The sequence below is a fragment of the Hipposideros armiger genome, unplaced genomic scaffold (genome assembly GCF_001890085.2).
Source record: "Hipposideros armiger isolate ML-2016 unplaced genomic scaffold, ASM189008v1 scaffold_22, whole genome shotgun sequence".
Lineage (NCBI taxonomy): Eukaryota > Metazoa > Chordata > Mammalia > Chiroptera > Hipposideridae > Hipposideros > Hipposideros armiger.
This window is the reverse complement of record NW_017731372.1, coordinates 7,112,243-7,139,733: the sequence shown is the minus strand read 5'-3', so window position 1 is coordinate 7,139,733 and position 27,491 is coordinate 7,112,243. Positions and strand designations below refer to the sequence as shown.

The 27,491-nt window shown below is 34.7% G+C and overlaps 1 protein-coding gene across 4 annotated transcripts in view; it reads left to right on the top strand.

Annotated features, from left to right (window-relative positions):
* The window catches only part of RCOR3 (REST corepressor 3), a 49,416-nt gene that overhangs the window by 15,489 nt on the left and 6,436 nt on the right, over positions 1-27,491 (top strand). For 3 of the 4 annotated variants that reach the window (XM_019635523.1, XM_019635521.1, XM_019635520.1), the window contains exons 7-10: positions 324-402; positions 11,225-11,443; positions 14,326-14,403; positions 22,408-22,465. In XM_019635523.1, the coding sequence (XP_019491068.1) occupies positions 324-402; positions 11,225-11,443; positions 14,326-14,403; positions 22,408-22,465 (434 nt within the window). The remainder of the gene's footprint in view (positions 1-323; positions 403-11,224; positions 11,444-14,325; positions 14,404-22,407; positions 22,466-27,491) is intronic. The other variant, XM_019635522.1, reaches the window with a different exon arrangement.

Sequence of the window (27,491 nt, the reverse complement as noted above, 5' to 3'; positions counted from 1 at the left end):
GGCTGCTCAGCTCGGGCTGACTCGAACCGCTGTTGCTCAGAGCTCAAACTCTTGAGCGAGCTCTTAACCAACTGAGCCACTCAGCCGGCCCTATGGGTCTCTTTTTAAGCTAGAAATGTTTCCTAAAATGAATGTATATGCCTTAAATGTTTCTAAACACTGCAGAAATCTAAATTACAAAAGCTCATCTTTCCAAGGACAGCCCTTGTTCTGTTGGGGAATGTTCAGTAGAATTATTAGCAAGGTATATTACAGTTTGATAAGAGCACTGGACTAGAATACAAAGAAAGGAATTAAGTTTACTAATCTCTATCTCTTGTCAGTGATGATGATGTAGAAGAAACACACCCAATGGATGGAAATGATAGTGATTATGATCCCAAAAAAGAAGCCAAAAAAGAGGTAATTATGATCACTAGAGTGCTTATAATTAATTGTTCTGCAAATCCACTCAGAAAGAATGAATAGTACTTCATATTAAAAAGGGTTTTTATAAATGATTTAGTAGGTAATAAATTCCAATATTAATTAGCAGTTTTTGGGAAAACGGTAATATCTAGAACTCCAATTAGCCAGTGGTTTAAGTAATTTTGGGGTTATCTCATTCACCCAGAGGTATTAAAAGCCCTGCCACGAATCTTACTCTTTAATCCATAGAAAGAAAATAAAACCACCCTCAGATAATACAGTATTCGGTGTAAAATTAGGCTTCCTGGTTTGACACCCATTTTATCGTGAAAACTTTTTTTTTTTCATGTTATAGCTAATTAGAAATGAGTAGCAGGTATACTGACAGCAGTGAAAATTGAAAGCAGCCTCAAAGAGATGAAAGAACCCCCAACTAGAAAAGCAGCCATATTCCTCAATGTGATGATAATGATGATGACTCAAAATCATTAAGAAAAAGCTAAATTGATATACATGCTCATTTATTAAGGCAAGGAATTGCATAATAGTAAAACATAGACCAAATATTGATGGGTAAAGGCTTATGAATTATAGGCAGCTGTGGAATAGTGAAAATAACTATTGAAATTTGAGACAAAATGTGACCACATCCAATTTAATGACTCCCATTCCTCTTAAGGAACTCAGTGCTGTGGCCCATTCTGGCCCTTGTCATCATGTTAAACTTTTTAATCAATGAAATTTTAAAAATCCTGTTCTTACCTCAACCTGATATTTTACTAATTGTCTTAATATTGCTAAATAGTCCCAAATTTCTTGATTCCTTCATTTTTTTCCCCAAGTCTGCCTTGTTTTCCTGAGCTATAGACCCAGTTATCAATGACTTAAATTGCTGTCTTTCCAATATCTTTACCACCCCATCCTCCTCCACCCCCATATGCCTTATCCTTGTTCCATACCTTCCCTAACCCTATAAACCCACAATGCTGGACCAATTGCTATTCTTGGTCTGAGAGAGGAAAATGACACAGTCATGTAAACAAAAAGCAGTTTTCGATCTCAGTGTAGCCCTTAGTGCCTCTCAATTTTTAACCTTTAAGCCTCAGTTTTTTCCATTGGTAAAATAAAAATAATAGGTTTGTTTTGAGAATCAAGGAGGTAATATGTATAAAAGCACATAGTACGTTACTTGAATTTAACTTATTACTTTTATTTATCTTGAATAAAAGTTGTTGCTGTTCTATTTGAACAACTATTTTGAACATTCACCCCTTTCTACACATTGCCTACCACCTCTCACTCCCCTAAAAATATGGCAGATAACTTCACCTTCTGTTTCACAGAAAAAAATGTCAAAGCAGGGATTCCCCTAACTTCCAGCCTTTCCCCTCACCTCTGCTACCATACTACTCTTTTCATCTGAGTGTATTCACTTAGAATATTATATTAAATTTATGGTGTTTTCCCACTGAGCTGTGAACTCTTTGAAGTCAGGCTGAGTTACATTGTATCTCTTGTATCCCTTAGCACTTTACACATGTACAAGAGAAATGTCCAAACCTGTAGAGAATTTTTATAAGTTTATTTGAGCCAAACTGATGACATATGCCAGGAAGCTAATGCTCCCAACCAATAACAGTTTTGCAGCTTCTTTTATGTCTTTGAAATTAAGGAGGGAAGAAAGGAAAGTTACTTCTAGGTGGGAGGAAGCAAGACAGGGATCAGATTACAGGAGCGTTAACAAGATTCTGTGCTTGCTTAAGGGTGATTCTGCCTTTTAGGGGCATTCTGACATCTCAAAGATGTGTTCAACTAGATGCAGAAGAACAAAATGGCTTAAAATTTTCACTGAAGAAGTCATAGGCCTGGGAAGTGGCTACCCACCATGACCTGCCCATTTTGGAATTTATGATCAGATCACCCTGTGAGGTTACTTTCTGTGGAACCCCTTTTTTCATCCACACACAGTACTTACTCATTGTCACTTCCTTGCCAAGACTTGATACGATTACACTTTTAAAATGTTACAAATCGGGTAATATGAAATGATGATAATGTTTAATGAACAGTCTGTGCCAGAATGCCTCTCTCTCACCCTAAGAAAAGTTCCTTCCCTTGTTCTGTATCATTTCCCTGCTTGTTTGAGCCTGTCCATCCCTTCATATCACCTCTAGGACTTCTCCCATCAGTCATCTCTTCTTTATGTCATATTTTCATCCTTTTCATTACAGCTCAATAGTATGCACAAGTCTTCCATTTAAAAACATAACTGTCAACCGGTGTAGAAAAAGCTATACTCCTTAGCACCACTTCACTCTTCAGTTTGCTTCAGTCAGGCTTCTGTCCCTTCGTTTCCCTGAAACTACTGACAGGAGGTCAACAGCGACCTACCTGCCGTATCCAAGGACTGGCTATTCATTGTATTCTGTTTCTATATCATTTCAAGTTATAGACTCCTCCCTTCTTCCTGAAAATCTCTTTGATTTTTGTAACATTCTCTGATTCCTGTTTACCTTTTTAACTATTGTGTCTCAATTTTAGTGACTCTTAATTACTGTATTCATTTTATCATTACTTTTAAAATTCTCTCAACTAAATTTTGTCCTTTTTCTTTGTTCTTCTGACTGTCTATTTTTAGGTTCTCATCAATGAATTATTGAAACTTTCTATTGTATTTCCATGCCTCCAGACCCTCCACACCACACCTTCCAGTCCATTCTTTACCCTGTTGCCAAAGCAATCTTTTTAAAGCCACATTTACTGCTCTTAACCCTTCAACGGCTTTGTCTAGAAAATAAAACACAAACTCTAACTAGACTTTCCCCATCCCACCCCACATGTTTCTAATTACTAATTGTTTTAAGTAAGTCTTTTAGTTCTCTGAATTTTGTCCTATGGTTATGTTAGTCCCTTTTTTCTGGAGTTGCCTTTCTTCCCAAATCTGCCTAGGGAATTCCTCATAATTCTGTAAAATACAGCCCTTCTATGAAATCTGTGCCTTATCTTGAATTAACCACTGCCTTGTTTTTCTTTAAATCTATTGCAGTACTCATTGAACGGAATGGCAGTTGTTTACTTATAGTCTGTCCCCTTCTCCACCTGCCTATTGCTGGGTGGTAAGCTCTTTAAGAGCAAGAATTATATCTTATCTACAAGACCTGGTACATAGTAAGCATTCAATCAAATTTATTATAATTATAAACTTACTGTACAAATATGAGAGATTAAGGACTTGGGCTTAGTTATCAAGAACAATATATATATATATGGAATACTGTTTTATCCAATTATGCGAGATGATACATACAAGTTGGGTCTTTTGTTTGCCTGTGATCTCATCCTATTAGCAAATAATGTGAGGGGAGTATAAGTTAAAAAGTGTTAAAAGGATACTGCATGTTGTGGTCCAGGACTCGCACTGCATGTCAACTGCTTCATTCATTTCTCTGCTCTTTCACAAATGATAGGGGATATCAGGCAGAGAATGATACTTTATTATTGCCTTTAACACAGATCTTTACAACTGCTTCTGCATGCTGTTGACTCATTATATAGAAGTTTTTTTTAACTTAAAAATTATGAACTGCACATATTATAGAGTATGTACAGTTTAAACAACAGTAATAAAGCAAACACCAATGTGTCCATCACTGAGCTTAAGAAACATAAGTCCTGTGTGTTTCCGTAATTGTACCTCCTCCCTCCTTCTGTCCAGAGGGAACCTCTGTCCTGAAAAGGGAACCCCATCCTGAAATGTATCAATTATTCAGTTCCTTTTCTTAATAGTTTTATCACATGTGTATGTATCTCTGAGCAACTCTCATTTAGTTTTGCCCATTTCAGATTTTATTTAAAAGGAATCATATGTATTCTTCAGCTACCTGTGTGTTGTTTTTGTCCAGTATATTTTTGAAATTCATTTTATTGCTATATTATAGTGTTCCATTGTATGAATATGGCACAGCTTATTCACTCTTTTACCAATGGACCTAATTTCCAGTTTTTATTATTATAAACAATACTGATAAGAACATATCCTGGATACACACATACGTAAGAGTTCTCATGGGGTAGAGGTTCTCAACTAGGTTTAGCATTGCCCCTGTAAGGGGCATTTAGAAATTATAGAGGTGTTGTTCGTTGTTACAGTGATTGTAGCGTACCACTGGCATATATTGGGAGAGGGGTGCCAGCTCTCCTGAAATGTACAACACAGATTGTTCCACCAGAATGCCAACAGTGACTGATTGAGTAACAATACCCTACGATTGTTAGGAGTGGAATTATTCTGCTTTCGGGTCCAGTAGTCTCCCCTTATACATAGGGGATATGTTCCAAGACCCCCAGTGGATGCCTGAAAGCACAGATAGTATCAAACCCTGTATATAGTATGTTTTCTCCTATACATACAAGGTGTGATTGAAACATACGGTGAATGTTTACATTAAAAAAAGTAATTACAGTAAAATTTCATAGAGAGGCTATATTATTACATTGCCTTTAATCCCCCTCAGAATACTCCCCCTCTCTTCAAACACACTTAGGCCATCGTTCTTGCCACTTTCTGAAGTAACTCTGGAAGTTCTCTTTCTTCAGTGTCTTTACTTCATCCCCCATCATGACAACACTCCGTGTCAGACATCACTTCTGGTATGGCAATTTATGTCAAATAAAAACATGGTGTGTCCTCATCCACCTTATTCACCAGACCTGGCACTGTGTGACTTCTGGCTCTTCCCAAAGTTAAAATGACCGTGAAAGGTAAACGTTTTGAATCGATTCAGGACATCAAGGCAGCCACACAGTGCAACTAAAGACACTCACGAAAGAGGAATTCCAGAACTTCCAAAGATACTTTTTATTTAAACATTCACTGTACTTTTTGATCACACCTCGTATATACCTTTCTCCTTAATCAGCTTCTTTAACTATTGGAAGTGTGGCAGCAGCTTCTTCGCTGGCAGATGCATCATCTCCAGTAATTCGTGTATTTTTCAGTCCAAACCTATTCCTGCAAGTAATATTCCTGCAAGTGGCTTGGTGTCACTTGCTTCAGGGGACCCTTTGCTGAAGTCTTCATATGAGCTCTGCTTTCTGGCACAACACGTTGTGGTCAGCTGTCCTCCACCCGCAAATTTAGTGTGCCATTTCCATCTTAACTCAGCACTTGTCACCCACGGTGTCAATAACTCTTGCAGTTTGAAGTGTGACAGCAAAACTAGCTTGAATTTCTTTTTCCTTTTTCACAATTTCATAGACATTTGTTCTTAGTGTAGATCTTAGCAACCTCGGCATATGATTTTTTTTCTTTCCTTATTAATTGGAAAACTTTTACCTTTTCACTTAAAGGAAGCACTTTAGGGCCATTATTAAGTAAAATAAGGGTTCCTTGCACACAAGCACTGTGATAACATGACAGTCAGTCTGACATCTGAGACGGCTAAGTGACTAACAGGCAGGTAGTGTGGACACACTAGACAAAGAGGTGATTCATGTCCCTGGTGGGATGGAGTAGGGCAATACGAGATTTCATCACCCGACTCACAACGGCAAACAATTTAAAATTTATGAAGTTTTATTTCTGGGATTTCTATCTTAATATTTTTGGACCACAGTTGACTGTGGGTAGCAACCTGCAGAAAGTGAAATTACAGACAATAGGGGACTACTGTATCACCACGTTCAACTTTCCTAGGTAACAGCAAATCATTTTCCACATTTGATGTGCTTCCATTGGGCTGGAAGGGTACTCGGTTATCACCTTCCTTGCCAATACTTGATGTGATTAGACTTTTAAAATGTTACAAATCTGGTAATGTGAAATGGTATCTCATTATGTTCTCATTTTCATTTATCAAATTACAAATGAGGCTAAATATTTTTCTATCTGTTTCTTTTTTTTTTTTTAATGTTTACGTGTGTGTGTGTGTATGTGTGTGTGTGTGTGTGTGTGTGTGTGTGTGTGTGTGTGTGTGTGTGGTTTTTACCTACTGTTCGATTAGGTTGTTTTTGTGTTTTCTTAAAGGCAGAACATATAAAAATGTTTCTATTAAGGAATTCCTTAGATATTCTTGATACAAATCTTTTAGTTAAATGTGTTAAAAGATCTTATAGTAGTTTGTGGTTTATCTTTTAATTCTCTTCATGATTTTAATGGACAGATTAAAAACATGTATACTTAAATTTCAATGTTTTTATATTTTAAGTTTTACAGTTGCTTTTTACATATAAGTACTTGATCTATCAGTAATTTTGTTCAGTAATTTTAAATTTTGTTCATGCTGTGAGGTAGAGATCCATTTTTATTTATTTGTTTTCTCATGTGGAAGTGAGTTCATCTCTTTCAACTGGTCTGCTGTGTCAGCTTTATCATATATGAGTTTCTGTATATGCATGGCTGTCTATTCTGCACCTTTGTCAGTTAAATATCCCTTGTCAGTCCCACAGTGTCCTAATTACTGTAGCCTTGATAGCTGCTACGCTAAGTCCCACTGCTTGGTGGTGGTCTGAAGGAGTAAGTACAGTACTTTGCTGTTCTAGGACCTTTGTTTTTCAAACTCTTCAAACTCCTTGGAAAGCCCTACCAGATGATCCACTGATTCTACATATAAATCGGGAAGAAATGAAACCTTTGTGTGATTTATTTGTAGATTATTTTGTATTTCTTATGTAGAGGTTTATATTATCAGAACATAATCGTTTCATTTCTGTTCAATTCTTATATACCCTTATTTCCTCTCTTACTGAACTGGTTAGAATCACCATTGTGATGTTGAAGAGCAGTTATGATAGCAGATATTTTTATCTTCCTGATTTTAGAGAGAATGATTTTTATGTTTCAACATCAAGTAGGATGTCATTGAAGGTTTTTGATTCCCTCACGTGACTGGTAGTTGATATGCTAGCTGTCGGCTAGCATTCCTCTCTAGCCTGGTGCTCTGTGAGTAATCTGACTTCTTACAGTGGGCTGGTTTCTCCAAAGGAGTCATCCCCAAAAGCACTAGGTGGAAGCCACGCAGCCATTCCTGGCTCAGCCTTGCAAGTTCCTCAGCATCACTTCTATTGTATTCTGTTATCAGTGAGTTACTGAAGTTGGTCCAGTGTCAAGGGAAGGGGATAGACCCCCAATTCTCAATGACTGGAATAGTGAGGAATATGATGACATGTGTTAAAACCTCCAAGCCTAGAATATGGAATTTTCATAAATATTTTTCATAGGTGCTTGAGAAGAATGTATACTCTCAGTTACTGGTTACGAGGTTTTGTTTTGTTTTTGTTTTTGTAGAGGGCAGTGTCACTGGCCCTCGTATGTGGGATCTGAACCGGGGCCCTCTGGCATCCCAAGGCAGCTCTTAACCAACACGCCACTCGGCCAGCCCACTGGTTACGAGGTTTTGTATGTGTCTTGTTAATTGCAGCTTGTCAGTTTTGTGATTGAAATCTATACTCTCTTAGCTGCCTGCTTATTTGCTAGAGTGGTTTTTGTTGTTTATCTGTTTATTTGATCAATTATTGAAAACTGATGCTGTTTATATTTTGAAGCTATTGTTAACAAGGTGCATAGAAGTCTAGAATTGTTTTATCTTGCGGTTGAATTGAACTTTTTATCAATAATGTAGTGGTCTTTCCTCTCTTGTAATGTCTTCTGCTTTAGAGATTATTTTGTCTGGTATAACTCTACCATTTTTCTTTTGTTAAGTATTTGCCTGGTATATCTCTGTTACTTATTTTCAATATTTCTATGTCCTTACATTTTAAGTATGTCTAATAAGGAGCACAGAGGTGGGACTTTATTTTATTTGGTGGTTTAGTTCCTTTATATTGGGCATGATCACTGATATATTTGTATTTTTGTTCTTCCTTATTTTCACCTTCTATTGGACTTGCTTTTTCTGGTTTTTTTTCCCCTCCTTAATGGAGGGGTTTTTTTTATTTGGTTTTTTTTTGGATTAAGAATCCATCTCTTGTTCCACTTTTTTACTTTCTACTAGTTTGAGCTCTTTCTACATTTTTATTCTTAGGTGTGCTCTGGAAATTTTGTCCTGCGTATTTAACCTAAAGGATAATATCGGTGTTTTAAAATGACTTGCTGGTTAATACAAAGCCCTTAAAATGCTTTGACTTCATCCACTACCTTCCTGATTTATATTGCTATTTTTGTCCAGTTTTAGTTTCATATTGGTTTAAATTTCTCAAACACAGTGTCGGTGTTTATTTAGATTTACCCACATGTTTAAAATTTATTTTGCTTACTATTCTTTCCTAAATCTCAGACCTTTCTTTAAAAATAATTTCACTTTTTCTTGAAGTATACCCTTATATACAGTGGTTCTCTGCCTTCCTAATGCCGCGACCCCTTAATACAGTTCCTCATGTTGTGGTGACCCCCAACCATAAAATTATTTTCATTGCTACTCTATAACTGTAATTTTGCTACTGTTATGAATCGTAATGTAAATATCTTTTTGTTTTCCGATGGTCTTAGGCGACCCCTGTGAAAGGGTCGTTCGACCCCCAAAGGGGTCGCAACCCACAGGTTGAGAACCGCTGCTTTACAAGTTAATTTACGGAGGGTCTTTTGGTTATAAACCCAGTTTCATAATGTCTGTTTTGCCCTTGTTCTTGAAACCTTAGTTTTACTGGGATTAGACTCCTCGGTTGTCTCCTAGTTATTATTTGAAGATATTATTCTGCTTCTGATTTCTGTGATTGCTGTAAAGAAGTCTGTCAGGGCTAATTGTCATCCTTTGGAGGTAATTTGTCTTCAGTGCTTTTAATAGTTTCACTTTGATCTGAGTGTGGATTTCTTTTTTAAAACTTGTTTTGAATTTATTCTATTTTCTGATTCCTATGTCTTAAGTTCTGTAAAATTCTCACTGGTTGCCTCTTTGACTGTTGCTTCTCCCTCATTTTCTCTATTCTTTCCTTAGAAGTATAATGGACTTAACCACTCATATTTTCCATCTTTTTGTCTTTCCATATTTCTATACCGCATTGTGGGTATTTTTCTCATCTGTACATTCCAAGTCAAAAGTTTTCTTTTGAGCTCTGTCTACAGTCTGCTAAGTAGCCCATCCATTGAGTTTCTAATTTTGTTTCTAATATCTTTTATTTCTAGATGTTCTGTTTAGATCCTTTGCATATCTGCTTGCTAGGTTTTGATAGACTTATTCCTTATAAGAATATTCCATATTTTTAATTGCCTTTTGTTTGTATACATATAACACATTTATTGTATTATCTTTATTTAGCAGTGCTAAATCTGCAGTCTTTGCAGGTATAATTCTATTGTTTGCTTCTCTTTCTCACTCACAGGGCTCATATAGCAGTTTGTGGATGTGAGTTCATTTTCCATGGAAGCTTACCTGGGAAATGTTTGAGAACCTGGGTTTAAAGTGCAATCTTCTAGAGACAGTTTGCATTTGCTTCTGCTAAGTGTCTGAAAGCCCTACCAACCTGAGGCACTGTAAATTTTTGATTTTGGATTTTTCAAGCCAGACAGGTCATAGAAATTTAGTCTTCAAAACTGCCCGATTGTGGGCCTATGGTTAGGGATCCTCAGGGGAGACTTGTTTTGGTTTCTTTTCCATTCATCCAAGGATACGGTAGATGACGCCCTTTAATCATACTCTCCCTCTGCTGGGCACGGGCAATTTTCTGCCTGCACAATGATGAAGTCTCCTTCCAGAGTCTGGCTTTATTTTCTGTGCCCTATACGTGTTGTGCATTGAAACTGGACCTTAGGCAAATGCTAACTCCTGCATACTTGCTTATCCCTCTGGATTCCTGCTTTCTCATCATTTCTGGTGTCTTAGGAATTTCCTCACTTCCCTGCCAGCTCAGAAATGAATTTTAAAAGATTTTTTTCAAAAAAATACTTGATCCAGCAATTTTAGGAGTGCTGTGCTGGGAGGAGTTTCCCTGAACATCAGATCTACTGTGTGTGGCTTTGAGTTGGATTTTAAGCAATGAAGTGGATTATGCTTTCTTAAACAGTCGTTTTATGACTTTTACTCAGAGTTCCTTTTCTAAAGAATTGGATTATTAAATCTATTCAGTGAAATAGCCTTCAACATAATGGATATAGTTTCTAATGGATTCCTGTCTCAGAAGCACAGAATAACATTGTATTTTTATATCACACTTTAAGAATAATGCAAGTAATAATGAAATCTTGTTAAAGAGTTCATGGTCATCATTATTAGAACTTTCTTGATATCCTCCAAAATGCAAATTCACATTTTGTTTTATTCACAGATAAATAGACTTGGAGTTTAGAAATGCTGTCATGATTAAGATAACCCTCTGTCCTTTTTTAATGTTTAGAGGTGTACTTTTTTTTCAATAACTCTAAAATGAGAATGCAGTGTTCTCTTTTTTTACCAACTGTCTGATCTGCCACTTTTCATAATTCCTAATTTGCCCTTTTTTACTTTCTTAAAAGACTTTGTACTTAACGTTATAGCATTTTTATTTTTATTTTTTTGCCCTTTATTGCTTAGAAAAAATATATCCCATCTTGAAGCAAATAGGAATAGTTGAGTCCAAGTTAGTTTTTCTTTTTTGTTTATAGTCCTCTGGGTGTAGAAACTAAACATTTTATTGAGTGGATTAATCAAGGATACATTATGTTATATGCTTGTTTCTCCCCAATTGATGAGTGCTGTGTGTGTACACTTGTACATAATATAATTGGTTAGAAGTATTTTTTAGGTGTATGTAGTGTGGCAGATACTTCTATTATAGTAATAGATTGCTTTCAACTTACACATGTGTAAAAACCAAATGACCTATTATTCTGTCTTTATTCTTCTAGGGTAGTACTGAACAGCCTGTCCAAACTAGCAAGATTGGACTAGGAAGGAGAGAGTATCAGAGTTTACAACACCGCCATCATTCTCAGCGTTCTAAATGCCGTCCACCTAAGGGCATGTATTTAACTCAGGAAGATGTGGTAGCTGTTTCCTGTAGTCCCAATGCAGCCAACACCATCCTGAGGCAACTGGACATGGAGTTGATCTCTTTAAAACGTCAGGTATTTTATAAAAATCATACTTTTAATGATTCTGTCCATTTTCCTTATTCACTTTTACCTCAGTAAACTCAGATTTTTGCAGCTTTTTCTCAGCCACATATTTACATAAGCTTCACTCTCTAACATTTACTTTGTTTCCAAATAGTAAGATGCCTCTTGTCTATTCTAGATTTGAATCCCAGTATTTGTACCTGTTAACTCTGCGGTCTTGGGAAATAATAGAATCGTTCAATGCTTCAATTGTGTATCTGTGCAATTGGGGATAATAATCATACTTTTCCTACAGGTTGTTGGCAATTATTTGAGATGATGTATGTAGACTGTTTAGCAATGTTTGGCACATTTTGAAGGCTCAGTGGATAACGGCTGCTCTCTTCATTGTATTTGATTGAATGCTTCGCCTTTAGTTGAACCATGAATGTGTGCAAGATTCCCATCTTCCTAACCACAGCACTCCTTCTGTTTAGAGGACTTCTAAAATGCTTTGCCTGTTAACATTTAAAAAGTGCTCAAATGTTTTTAAATAATGAAGAAATAAAATATACTCAGTCACATGTATTCATACTTTATCCTCAACACTAATGTTTACTTCACTTATAGACTCTTTTTATTGATTTTTATAAAGGAACTATTTTAAAGCTTTAAGCTCTTTTGTTGGTTATTCATTTGATGTGTAACGTAGTAAAGGTTTGCATTCTTGGGTTTACAAATTCCACTTTCATATGGTTCCAGACACATCTCATCTACAGTGCCCAACTGAATTTTTTCATACCCACTCTAGTTATCTGTTCCTCTTTTTGCTTTCCCTCTCTTGGTAAATAGCACCTCATACACTTGGTTACTCCAGCCAGTGACCAGAGTGAACCTTGATCCCTCCTTCTCCCTAATTATCTGCAAGCAGGTATTTACAAAGACATCTTAATATTATTTCCAAGTTATTGCTTTGACCTGTCTCTGTGTACCACTACCACTATTCCTTCCTTCCTACTCTTTTAATTGAAGTCCTCAATATTCCTCACTTGGATTGTTAAATTGATTAATTTCCACCCTTTTCATCCCATTTCATTCTCCAAATTACTACTGGAATTCTCTTTCTAAAAGGCAAATATGGTTATGTTCCCCCTTGCTTAAAAATCCTTTAGTTATCCTTTAGTCTTCAGGCAAAATTCAAATTCTTTGGCCTCAGCCTAACTGCCCATGCTTTAGGGCTTTCCTGCCTTCCTAACTACGTTCTGCCTGGGGGGCATTCCCTCCCCAGCCTGGTCTACCTGCTTAATTCTTGTTAATCCTTGAAAGCTCAATTTTGGTGTCATCTCTGGAAAACTCCTCATCTTCCCTGCCGCCCGCACCCGTTAACACAAATACAAACACTTACTCTCTTGTTCTCTTTTTCTCTCCAAGTCGAGCTTAGGTGTTTTAGCATGTATCATACTTTTATATTTATGTATCTCCCCACTAATCTGTGAAATTATTAAGGACTGAGACTTGAGATTTTCTCTTTGTATGTCTATCTAGCATGGCTAACCAACTAACCACATTTGAACCAACCTAGATTTATACATTTTAACTGTGTTTTTAAGATCTCTTGGGGGAAAAAAAAATTCACAAATCACTTCATAAATATTTGATTGTCCATACTGAAAAAAATGGAAAAAAGTAAATGAACAAACAAAAATCCTAACCTTTAATATTCTAGGTAGAGATTAACAGTATTGCTAATGGCATAGTAGTTAAAAACTTGGCATAGTTCAAATTCAGGTTCTACTTTCTATGTCTGTAGCCTTGGGAAAGTGTTTTAACTTCTCTGCTTTACCTTTCTCACCTGTATTAATGGTTAAAATAAAAGTAGAGGCAGTTCCACTATAACACTTGTTTTAGAAACATGAATTTGTTCCAACATAGTTGATATACTAGGGAATAATTTGAGCATAATACGAATTTTGCATTTGCTTATATATGATTTTTGTCACAAAAAACTGCACCTAGCTATCTAGGCACTACCCACATACTTCATATGTGTACCAGCTATCTCACTCCACTGTGTTACAAGCCATACACATCCATATCTGGCATTAAAACTTGATCTGATTTCAAATAACCCTCTTTGTACTACTTCCCAATAACTCACAAGCTGCAACCAACCATTTTTATATCCGCTTTCATAAGCAACCTCAGATCCTTTTTAAGGTAAAGCAGCATCTTTATTGTAGGATTTGTGAATTTCTTTACCATTTAGAATGTGTAGAACTGTGCTATTGTTTTTATTTGATTTCTATCTTATGTGAAATTGATGAAATTTTTGGATGTTTGTGTCCCAACCTTCTTTTCCCCAAAAGCCCTATGGTTTTTATAGAGTGATTTTGCATAATACCATGACTTTTGAGAACACATATGTCAGGTTATCACAGAACTGATTGTACTTACTTCACAGAGTAATTGTGAGAATTAAGTGATTTATTACATGAAGCATTGACAGTGATGCTTAGCATAGTAAACACCTAATAAATATTATCCATTCTCATCATCATCATTATTATTATTGGAATAATTATTTCATCAAAACATTATGGTAATGAGAAATATTGATGGATTTTAATTCCTATATATACCAGTGTTCTTAGGTTATAGAGACATTTTTTAAAGATACTCAATACTATAATTTGTGAACTGTGTCTATTAGATATATACATATGTATATAAGTTGATATGTATATCAGTTGAATGAGTGGTATATATACCCTAAGTGTAATAAGGTATGATGTGTCTATTCTCCTGAAATAAAATTTAAGAGGGTGTTGGTATATATCCTTTTCACTTATTGAGAGCTTGAAAATTCACCTAAGTACATGATCTGATTCACATTTTGGGTTATTTTCTTGAAGGTTCAGAATGCTAAGCAAGTAAACAGTGCACTTAAACAGAAAATGGAAGGTGGAATTGAAGAATTCAAACCTCCTGAGGTACGTTATGAAGAGTATATGTGGCTCACTGGTGAAAGCTTGTTCTTTGAGTTATCCAGTGTTCAGCTGCTGTGGTCACGTGTTGTTAAGACTGTGAAGGTTTGATAGTATGGATCATTTGTTAGGTCTCTTTTGTCATTTAGATAGTCTTGAGAGACTTGGCTAATGATTTCAGTGATATCATTTCTTTCCTGCCCTTAGCAATTCATTTCAAGCAAAGTATTTAGGGAATATAGCTATACGAGTAGGCCCAGTGCGTTTGAAACTGGAAGGTCACTGATGAACGAGCCAGCACATTTCTGGATCTACAGCAGTGTTTGCTCAAAGCCCATTTCTACTTGCATGAATTGGTAACACAGCAAGAAAAAGATCACAAAAAAAGGAGCTCGTTTTAACAATTTTAACAACTTTAAGATGCTTGTCTTTTGGCTCAGTTTTCCAATTAGGATTTTAGCATCTGAACTTTTTTGTTCTTGTATACCTAAAAATATGAAATCTAAAAACAAGATATAACTTGTATTTCAACTGAAACTTAATGTTTTTGATATTTGTGATAATTATAGGAGTACTTAAATGCCCATGAAGTCCAATCAAATCTTTTTACAGGAGCTCCTATTATAAAATCTTTTTCTTCCCTTTTTTTTTTTTTATTTAAGACTCCTATGTTATGTATGCTTCATATGCTTCACTTGCCTTTCTATGTATGTAATAATCAAATAATCTTATTGGAGCCTAATGGGACATTTCCTCCCACCCCCCAAATCACAGGTTGACTGAAATATCTGCAAATGAAATATGTGTGAGGGGTTGGGGGAGAGGCAGAAGAGTAATGCTTCACAACTAATGTACCATATGCCATCTTACTCATTTCAGTCTTTCAGAACGAAGAATCATGAAGAAAGTTGTTTTAGTTTGTTTTGAATATCTCTTTCAAAGTTAGGAAATAGAAAAGACTGAAATATACATAGACTAATATCTCATTCCAAACCCACAGGTAAACTGACAAACATTCTCATGACATTTATTTATTTAAAGGCAGTGTAATACCAAGAATACTACTTTACTTTGTTATATTATTGCAACAAAAAAAATTATTGTAAATTTTGTATTGAAATTTCATATTTAATTATGTATTAAAATATATAAAAGCAAAAATCTTTAAATGCCTATAATTTTAAAATATAATTTAATAATTAAAATTTAAAATACAGCAGCTATTGAAAACATTATGAAAAAAAAAAAAAAGAAAGAAAACATTATGGGAACACCATGAAGAACTTTATGCCAATAAGTTTAAAACTGTAAACAAAACTTAGAAATTCCTAGGAAAATAAGTCTTCCAAAACTGTCTTAAAAAGAAAGAAAACCTGAATAATTTATAACCATTAAATAAAATGAAGGAACTATTAACATTTTTCTCATAAGACAACACCAGGCCCAGACAATTTTCCAGAAAAAGTATACCAAATTTTCAAGGAAACGATAATTCTAATCTCAAATTTTCCAGAAAATTGCAGGAGAGTCTCATTCAATAACATATAAAGTGAGACGTGCAAGTGCAGTAGCACTTATAACTTTCCTGTATGCTACCTCAGTTGATACATAAATCCCAAGAAGTAGATGAAGCAAATACTATTATTTTACATGAGGAAACTGGGCCTCAGAGAGGTTAACTGACTTGATTAAGGTCACACATCTAGTAAATAATAAACCTGGCTATATTGCAGATTCCTAGAGTCCAATTGGAGTCCTAGATTAATATCATGCTGCCTCTCTTACTTTTGGAAGTTTTCATATAATAGCAAAATTGTATGATAGATTTTCCCATTTAAGTGCAGTTGTTGGGCTAGAAATTATCCAACATTTATTACAGTTTTTGGTTTATTGTACAAATAAATCAAAATGAAACCACCACAATTTTGACACTACCATCCGTACATTGAAGTTTGAATATGAACTTTGAAGTTGATTTATTGAACTCAATATGATTTGAAAAGTTACATGTTTTATTATCTAGAAAATACCCAACATATATTTTATGTTTATCATTATTTCTATTGCTTTTCAGGGGAGAGCAACCTGAATAGATATACATATTTCAAAATACTAAATTAACAGTCATAATAAAGACCTCGAAAAATCACATGATCTATCCTTTTACCTTTAGATTAGGTAATACCTAACCTAAAGAATTTCTACCCTAAAGAATTTCATTAACTTTTGGATCAATAGGCTACTAAGTGATGTAACTCAACTGAAAGTAAACAGTTACTAAGATGCTTTGGTTGTATTTGTTATTTTCATTTAGGGAAAAATTTGGTGAAAAAAGTTCACACTTCCATAAATATTTATTGATCACCTATTTTATGTAAGGCACTATGTTAGGCACTGTGGGAAGTATGTGTTTGGGAAAGGTGGAGGACTCATAAAAGTGAGGAAGAGATGGATTTTTCCATCCGCTTTTTTTTTAAAAAAAAGAACTTGTAGTCTAGATGCTATAAGAGAACCTGATTAAAGTTATATGCTAGATATGTAAGTAAAGTGTATAAAGAGGAAAACAAGTGGTCATTATTCATTCTGGCTAGGATCATCAGGGAATACTTCCTAGAAGGGGATGTTTCAGCTGAGGTTTAAAGGATCCATAGGATTTTTACAGAAAGGGCAGGCAGAGAATCATGAGCCGTGGTTTGGTGTTGAGCAATACATTCAACATGCAAATCCAGTGGAGAAAAATAAAAACACTTTTATAAACCAATCAATAGGTATTCTCGTCAACATTTTTTATGTGCTCATTATTGTGCTAATTATAATTACTATTGAGAATTCAATAGAAGTGTAAAACAATCTTTTCTCCAGTAGTATATTGTCTACATAAGAAGGCAAACATGGATGCAGAGGACGGATCAACACGGTTTATGAGAGAGGTATTAACAAGGTTGAGTTGAGCAGGGACTTCTTTATGGTAGAGATCAGTGGGCAAAAACCAGAGTATAAGTCTGAGAGCGAAGGGAAGTCTGCCTTTTAAAGTAAGTCAGATGGAAAGACCCTATAGTTCCTTCAATACAGGAAGGATGTAATGAAAATTTTTAATTTTAGGGAAGTTATCTTGTCAGTGTTATACAGGATAATTTAGAAACTTTACAGATGCTCAAATATCAAGCATGTGAGTGATAAAATAAATGGTAAAGAGGATTGGGTAGGGTCGGGCATTCGTTGTAGGAATGGACAGCAAGTGGTAATTCCAAAGAACATTGCAAAGTAGAAATTAGCGTATCTCCTTCAAAGTATGTGAGAGCGTTGTGGGGAGTGGTGGCATGTTTGGTTATGCTTTGATTTTTTTGGGGAGTGAAGGTAGGTAGGTGGGGACAAAGAGATTAGTGAATCCAGGAAGAAAGAAACTGAGAAAGGAGTGCTTTTTGAAGCTAGAAATTTCCCCATCTGTGGATGTTTTCATGAATAGATGGGTGACGTTCTTTCATTATGGACGTTGGATGGAATTTTTAGCAGTGGGTCTACCCAACTGGGTTTAAGTTGGTGATCTTTTCTAACTCTTCCCACTCAGAGATAGTATAAATCTACTACTGACTAAAATGGAAAAGATGTAAAGACAAACAAAGTTATAAGGGAAAGAATGCAGTAAAGATGCTGAATTCACTAAGGCTGTCATAGATTGTTCTAGAAGGCTTTTTGGAGCCTTTTATATTATTACTAGTGTATATTGGATTGTTTTATATTAATATTTTATTATTTTTAAAACAATGGTACTTCAGACTGGGGTTTGCTGTAGAAGAATGTTCTCAGTGGTACCAGCCAGCTAACCACAACTACCACACAATGTTAGATTCCTAGATATATTCTGGTTGTCCTTTCTTTAAGTTAAATAAACCTCCACCAGAGTTTGTTGGGTTTCAAAGAGAATATAAAAATTAGTAACTTAAAGAAATCTTACGCATTTAAAAAATTTTGAAAGGGCCAGCCAAGTGGCTCAGTTGGTTAAGAGCTTGCTCAAGAGTTTGAGCTCTGAGCAACAGCGGTTCGAGTCCCGGCCTGAACTGAGCAGCCGCTGAGCTGCCAACAGGTGGCAGGATGGCTCAGCTAAAATAAATAAATAAATAAATAAATAAATAATTTTGACCCTTTTTCTCCTTTAGTATTTCTCCTCTTCCATGCTTCCATTTTGTTATGCATAGACTATTTAATTCCATACAGTTTCAACTCTGCCCCTGCATTTTTCCTCTGAAGCTGCTTCTTAAAGGTTAAAACATTGGTGCTAATGACCAGTTTCCACAGCTCTAACTCCTCATTTCCTTTGCCTTCTTCTGACCCTTGACATAGATGACAACCTTCCTTTATTTTCTGATAGGTTATGTTCTCTTTTATAACTATTATGTCCCCTTCTTAACTGTAACTTCCCTTTTTATGTGTAAATATAGGCATTCTCCAAGTTTTTACCCTCAGAATTCATTTCTCTCTCTTTTCTTTGGAAATATCATACAACCTCATATTAAAGTTACATCATATGTACATTTAAATGACACAAATTCAAAGACAGATATTTAGCCAAATGAAAAGGAGAATGTTTAGTAATAGCACGTGCAGTAGTACTGGTGATTCTGCCTCTGCTCCATTTATCAAGTGTGTGCCCCAGAATGAGCAGTTCTGAGGCTGAGAACTATGAATCCACAGTTCTTTCAGTCAGTTTCAGCTTCCACATGCCTTCTGTGTGAGCATCTCCTTGACCTGAGTGAGACTCTAGTATTTAAATATGTATTTATCGTTTTCATTTAATACTACCCTAAATTTGAGCCAAAGGCTTCATCTGGGATTCAACTAAAAAACGAATGGTCCATTCCAATGCTGAAGGAGTACCTGGCTATGTGGACTTCCATGCTCAATTCATAGGCTAGTTTTAGAACCTCACATCTAAGTAAGATATGACTCCATTATTTTCCCTCATATTCATTTTCCATGCCCTTAAAAATGTGATTAAATAGAGGAATCTGTGTTAGCCTCAAGCGGGACCTGCGCTCCACCTGAATGTCCTGCCGAACACCTCGTTTTCGGTGTGTCCCAAGTGAATTCACCACATTCGCCTTGCCTCCCCACGTCTCCCAAATCGGCATGTTTTAACTTCCTAAGTCCTTAACAGCGTCTCCCTCCTCCTAGCTCAAGGCTTCAAGTCTCATTATGGTTATAATCCTACCCCTCTCCTGCTCTTCCCTCCCCCACAAAAAACATTGCTTATTAAACTTAGTGTGAACGCGTCAACCTTAATATTTACTGCCCTTCCAAAAGTGGTCCTAACTGAATTTTAGTTTAGTTAAATTTTACCAACTTTCTTGGCTTATTTATCACTTGTTCCTGACACAAATCCCATTGTTCCTGATATATGGTATGCCTTGACCTCATCGTTGCCTTTCAGAAACTGTTCTTAAACCCGTCTCAATCTCCAGTTCTTCCGACGTGGCTTTGTCCCCAGTCCAGTCATTGTGACTTTTCCTCTCATCTTTGAATCCCAGTATGCTCTTTACATTTCTATGTTAATAGTTATTTGTGATCATCCCTTGCTTGTATGCTGAAAATAGGTTTTCGTAGTGTAACATTTCTCTTTCATTTTTTGTTCCCTTTTCATTAATAACACCTTTTCCTTCAGTTTCTACCTTTCAAGTTTAACAAACATCAATTAATCAACTTTAACCTGTTTGCTCAGGCAGTGTTCTAGATGTTTTTTACATACATTCTAAATATATCTTCATATATATTTTACATCTATTCTAAATTTAATCCTCAGAACAACTTGCATGTAGTTTACAGGAGATCCTCAGTGTCCAAATGCTCATTGATCTGAGGAGTGCATGGAGAAGCAAAACTTGCCAAACAAGAAAATATTCTCCGATGAACTGAGCACTTACAAAATTGGGCTGTCCTCATCACTGTTCCCTAATTAATTCTAGCCGTTGTCTACTCCATTCATCACATCAACATCCTGCTCAATGACTCTCTTGCTTATACAATGCAAATATAGCATAAACCAAAATGAAATTGTAAACATTGCAAAAGAGGCAAAACTTCATGAAGTCTATGAAAGTACAGGAGAATCACTAGCAACACTGTTGACACATGGGTACCTAGCAAAATTTACAACTGAAGAGGAAAGGATGATGACTCGTAGAAAAGCACTTCAAAAAAGAATAATTTAATTACCAAAAATTGAGAGGACTTTGAGAAATTTCTTGAGGTCTTCTGTGCTCATGTTGTAAATTTCAAAACTGGAGAATGTTGTATCATTGTATAGTCAGAAACAATATTCTAAAAATTAAAATGAAACATATAAGCTAAATCTCTTAACTATTTTTTAAGAACTAATTTTTATAAGTTTTAGTTTCTTATTTCAGGTTAAGTTGTAATCAACCCTTTATTTTTTTAGCCATTTAATTTGAAATGTTTGGATCTGTTTTAAGTAAGTTCTAGTACCAATTATCCTTGGGTACCAAGGACCTCTTCTATTTACCTTTCACAGCCAAGGTAACATCAAATTACCTGGGTATTAATTCAAATATTAGCTCCTACTCCATTCTTGTTATTCCTCTTTTTGGGGAACATATGTTTAAATTTTTTAATTTTTCCTCTGTCATCTTTTTGTTTTCATTTATTTCTTTTTACTTTTCTAACCATAGTTCACCATTTTTTTATTACTGCTAAAGCATGTCCTATTTCCTCTCTTTCTCCTTACCCTTTTACTGTTGTTCCTTTGCCTCATCACTTGAGGATTACCCCCACTGTCTTTGCCTGGCCTACCTTGCTATCCCATGTATCTCATCATCTGGAATTCAGTGCTTTCTGTTTTAGGTTTTTCCTTCCTTTACTCTTAAGTCTTATTTTACTTTTTTCTTTCTTCTCTAATTATTTGTTTTAACTTTGAATTTTTCATTCTTTTTTTAAAATATGTACTTACACCTGCTCATTCATGACGAGACAGTTGGTATTACTCAGAACCTCTGTGCTCTGTAGAAATCTTATTGCTAAGAAGAAAATAAGAGCTAAATATCCCTTCTCAAAGGAAGCCTTTCTGTTTTGCCCAGCATGTCCATGGTATCCACCAGCCCACTTTATCTGGGCAGTTTGTACTGCAAACCCCTGTAGGCTGGTGTACTTCTTTCTGTCCCTCTGTCTGCTGCCAAAAGTCCTTGATTAACCATCAGTGGGTATACACTAATGAAATTTGATTAGATATTTAATATTGTAATATTGCCATAATAAAATTCCTAAACTAAGGATTTTTTTTAAAACAAAAATATTGGGAAGAATATGAGGGGTCTTAGGGAAACAAAATTTTGTTATAGTGGGTCACTTTCTGTTTCAGAAATTTAAAGAAATATTCTGGACTTAGCCCTGATCTACAGTTCTATGTTGATTTATACAATACTATTTTTGGTAGGGTAAGGATAGATTTCATCTAAATATGAAGATACGAAATTTTAAAGAGTCACAGATCCTCTCTAAAGAAAATAAAGTCGCCTAAATGTTTAAAACTAGGGTGGTGAACACAGAATACGGTATAAAGATGATGTATTATAGAATTGTGTACTTGAAACCTGTATAATTTTGTTAACCCATGTCACCCCGGTAGATTTAATTTAAAAAAAAAAAAAACTAGGCTAAAATTAGCATCTGTAATGTGATAAGAACATTGGAGTTAGAAAATAGGTGACTAATAGATTTTTTTCAGTTTTAATATTTCTGACTAGAATATAAATGTGAATGTTATTCATCCTCCCAAATTGGTACATTTCCCTTTCATTATCTTTTTGTGTGGGTAAAGGGTAACTCAGAATATCATTTTTTAATTTTTATAAAAATGGGATCTTCCAAAATCAGTTTTAGTAATCTCATGTCTGTAATTTGGTGAAAAGTAAAAAAAAAAAAAAAAAAAAATTAAATAAGCACTTTGGAAAAATGTCTGTCTTCATATCCTCATTAGGAAACTTCTCTTTAATTTTGTAGTCAAATCAGAAAATTAATGCCCGTTGGACCACAGAGGAGCAGCTTCTAGCAGTGCAAGGTATATTAAAGATAAGCAGTTCTTGTTGTTCATAACTATTTAACTTGTCATGAAAGGTGACTACCATAGTTCTTCCCTTCCTTTAGAAATGGATCAAGAAAGGGCTCTTGTGTTCACAAAGTCCTGTTGACCAGGAATTCTGTTTTGTATCTGTGGATGTGACATACTGAGCCTATGTTCATTTTGAGTCCTGAACAGCACGTAACGCGTTCTCAGCTCTAAGTAAATGATGGTGGTGACAAGCTTGCAAGTCATATGGTGGCAGAAGCTCTGTGTGTCTATTTTGGTATTCCTGCAGTTGGGTTCATTCTTACTACAATACATCAGTCATTGATAACTCATGGTTAAAACATGAATAAACTATTATATATTTCTTGTTTCTCTGTATAATAGTGTTCCTCTATTTGATAAATGTCAGGTACTGAAAATATTAATGGTATGCTTAACTTTCAGTGTATTATAACTTAGATGTGCCACTGAATGCTTAGAAACCTGACTAAAAATATATATTGATATTATAAAAGAGACTTGAGATATTTAAATATATATACATACAGCATTTTAAATGCAGTATTTATAAGAATGCTTTGTTGAATTATATGGCAAAACATTTTTGTTTTAAAAATACCCTTGAACTATGTGCAGAACTGATGGTATAATTTTAAGTTTGTTCTACAATTTGTTTCTTCCTGGTTGAGCCCTCTTGTGTTGAGTGAGTACTTGATCTAGGTTAACTACTATAAGAGAATTGGGCCCCAGTGAAACACACAAGTATACTTTTAAAAATATTTTCAAGTATTCAAACAGAGAACCGTATGTAACTCAAAAATGCTATGCAAGTATCATTGGGATGTGAGAATAATGTAATTAAAGAGTGATCAATAGGTGACTCTGCAGTTTGGGTTAGAGTAAGAATTACTCAGCCAGTGTGATTTGAAAATGTCACTGGAGGGTGCCCGCAGGATGACATCAGCCTTCTCTTTGGCTCTACAGCAGCACACATTTATTTCATAAATGAAAAGATGTGATCCTCCGGAGGCAGGGTGCTGGCTGTGCATTGAGCATACCTGTAATTGTAGAACTAAGTTTCTGAATGAGTCAGAACAAATTCATTTATAATGTTCAATAATAGCTGTTTTAAAATTCAAAACAGACAGTTTAAATTTTTTATTACAAGTTTAGTATGTTTAATGGCTGCTTCAAATTCATTTAGAACTCTGACTTATAGCGCTAACATAGTTATTGGAGTAGGCATTACTTTTATTGATGTAAAGCCTGTGTTTCCTTCCATCACAGTCTGTAACTTACAGAATTTAACCCTGGTTTCCAGTATTCCGTGGCTTAAAGGTTAGATATTAATCCTGTTCTCTAGTGCAAGAAATTATCCCAGTGAAAGGGTTTTCTGAGGAGTATCGCCAAGGAAAATCTGAGCTAATGCTTCTCTATACAGCACTCAGGATTTCATACTGTTTGCATGCAGCACTGCTTTAAGTGGTAGAGTCCATTGACCATGGCTGGGTTGGATATTATGCAAAGCTACATTCAAGGGAAGAGACAATGGCAAGTGTGAGCTATATATGGGGATGTTATCTCAGCTTATAAATATTAAAAGGGAGGATTTATAGATATAATAAAACCTTTCAGTATTCTTACATCTAAAAAGTAACCCTTAAATAGGTTATGCTAATGCAGCAATTTCTGTAGAAATAGGTATGTTCTTAGGATTTCGAAAGTACTTTTTTAATATGTTAATATCTTTGTTTTTACTTATTTGATTCTGTATGGAAGTTTTGTTTTCACTTTGGGTCTTTTAGGTTTTTTGTTTTTGTTTTACAAGTTTTTGTTACTTAAAATAAAACAATATAAAGCTATTTGTATCCAAAATAGCTATTTAAGGGAAAATTAAAAAGTGCCATTTTGCCTCATGTCCACACATTTATTTAATGCTCAGAAGTGTGTCTTATAAACAATATAATCATATAGTAATGTCTCCAGTACCTGAGTCTCAGTGTGGTTGAGGTACATAATTGCAGTTTAATTTTAACATGTGGTTTGCTCTCAAGTATTTATCTTAGCAGGCAATTGTTTTTGTTTTTTCTTTTTAGTCTTTATGATAAACCTTTATATAATATTGTTGTTATTATGGCCATTTCAGTTTCATAAAGTAATAAATCATTTGTTTTGATAGTAACGTGTTTTAATTTACATAGGACTTTATAGTCAAGACATTTTACATATATACCAGGGGTGCCAAAAAGTGTATACAAGTGGAAACTTTGGTCAACTTTGCTCAAGCAGTAGTTCACCATAATCAGAAGTGTCTGGACACTGACGGTAACCACTTTGAGCACCTCTTGTAATTACAGAAGTCAAACATGACTTGTATTCATTTTTTGTTATCAGTATATACTGAATATTACAATTTTAGTAGTTTTTTCCTTTCTTAAAATGTGTATACATTTTTTTGGCACCCTCTGTATTCTGATTTGACACTCATTTATTAAATGCTTTATTTTGTCTTCCTCATAGTTGATTATTACAGTGACCTGGAGAGAAAAATATTGACTCTAGTGTCACTAGTGAGATTTATAACTATTATTAAATAAACATTTTTATTGTAACTCTTTTAAAACTAAATGAATATATTGGGTTGTCGGAAAAGCCATGATGTATTTTTTCTTTGTTTTTAGTTGCAAAAATGCGTCATGACTTTTCCGACAACCCAATATTAAGATCATTTTCTAGGGCTTAAATATATAGTATTTTTCACTTTCCATCTACTCATATTGTTGTTAACTAAATACTAACCATTTAAATAATAAATACTTAAATAATAAATACTTAAATCAATGAATATCATTTTAATAGTATTTAAATAAATAAATAATAAACAATTTCCCCATATTTGGAAGGGGGGGAAAATCATGCTCAAACCAAATAGGAATGTCTAGTTATCCTTCTGTTATCTGTCACTTTATTATGTTAATTTTAGTTCTAGCTATATTATAACTTTAATAACATGCAAGAGTCCCCAAGTGGGATATTATAGATGCTGATAATTTAATCCTCTTAAAATACTTGCCAAGAATGGTATTTCTACAACTTCTGTAATCTGTTCCAGCCTTAAGTATCTAAATTTTGTATTATAACAAATTAGTTAACAGTGAAACCAATTAGTCTTCATATATTTGTGTAAATGGTGAAATATCCATTTGTAGTTTGTGTCACATATTATAAATTTTTTTTCGAATCTGTAGTGCTTTTACAAATTATCCCCATAACATCTTGATATTCATGTGATTAATATTTCTTATTTAGCAAGAATTAAGAAAGGGATTAGATTCTAGGTGTGTGTGTGTGTGTGTGTGTGTGTGTGTGTGTGTGTGTGTGTGTGTTCATATAAAATGGAATAATTGTTAGCTGTGTTCAAAAAATAACAATGTACTTAAATGATAGTACAAAACATGTACTCTTTAAAGTATATGGGGCAGAAGCATGGTATACAGTATTTGCCATTTTAATTTAGATCTCTTATTAAAGGTACACTATTCACCTCATAGTCATTAGTGCTAAAAAAAATATGCTCCCCAACTAAAATATTTGTGTTACTTTAGGATAAACCAAAAAAAAAATTTCTTTCCAGTTTTATCAAGATGTCAACTTTAATTTTTAGTTTTTTTATTTTTATAAGTATATATTGCCAGCCTTCTCATATAGAACAGGAAATAATAGAGCTATGTTCAAGGGGATTATGCTTACAGTTAATGTTACCTTCTCGCCCTCTAGTTCATACATTCATTCATTTTTTAGGAGAAATGAAGTTACAAATCTAGAACTTGTCTTCTTTCTAATTTTATCTTGTACTTTCTTTAAAAAGCTAGAATGGTTCTTAAAGTAGGGGAAAAAGAGACTTGGCAGTTGGTTAAGACATAAGGATTGTAACCTAGTACATGAATGATCAAAAGGAAGTGGAGCCAGGAGATTCGTACTTTCCCATCTAAAAGGCACACGTGTACTTTAGAGAGTTTCTTCTATTATAACAGACAGTGTAAGAATGTAGGTCCAAAAGTATAGTTGCCAGCTTTCTGATGCACTTGCTTCAAATAATTCAAAATTCCCAGCATTTTTATGGTGGCATTTAATTTAAAACAAGGAATATGGAAATGCAAGACGCAGAAGAAGAGAAAGGATAAACCCTGGGAAGAGAATATATGATTTTGACTTTTAACACTCGCCTAGATGTACCAATCACTGCCCCACTGCTGTTGATACCTTTTTCTTTCTTTGACACAAATTCTGGAAGAGATTTACAGAAGGTGGAAAGAAATGCATGTTCCCAAATAGAGTCTAAAATTAATCTCTTATTAATAGGAAAGAACCACATCCGTGGAGTTTCTAGATGTTACTATGTTATTTCAAAGATAGTTTTGAAAAGTTAATATTTCCCAATTATACTAAGTACATGCTCACTTGAAGAAATTTTGCTGTAGGAAGCAGGGAAAAATATCCCTCCAAATTTTACTACCTGCAGCTTCCACTGTAATGTTTTAGCTTTTTTTTTTTTTTTTGGTGTACCAAAAGCAGATTTATGATATCCTTCTAAGAAAAAAAAAAGTCCATATAATTCCACGTCCAGAGTTGGGAAACACCATGTTACAAATGCTCCTCAAGTTACTATCTTACTAGGCAAAGCTCAAAAAGATGAACATATGGTTTTTTGTTGGGTAATATAGAATACCAATTCGAAAATGTGGACTTGCAAAAATTGTAATGATAACACAGTATCCTAATGAGTTAGTTTTATGTTAATTCCCAAACAAAACTTTAAAAGTATATATTATATTACAGATTATAAGGTATATCATCTGCCAGCATAGGAGGCCAAGTTATTTCATTGTAGCTTTCAAACGAAATTTAGAAATTTAACTGAAAACAATTTTTTTCTCTCCCTGGGAAATTTACAATTTACCTCTTCCAGGGTTCTGTGAAGTTTTATTCCACTAACCTTTGAAAACTGACCTCCAGC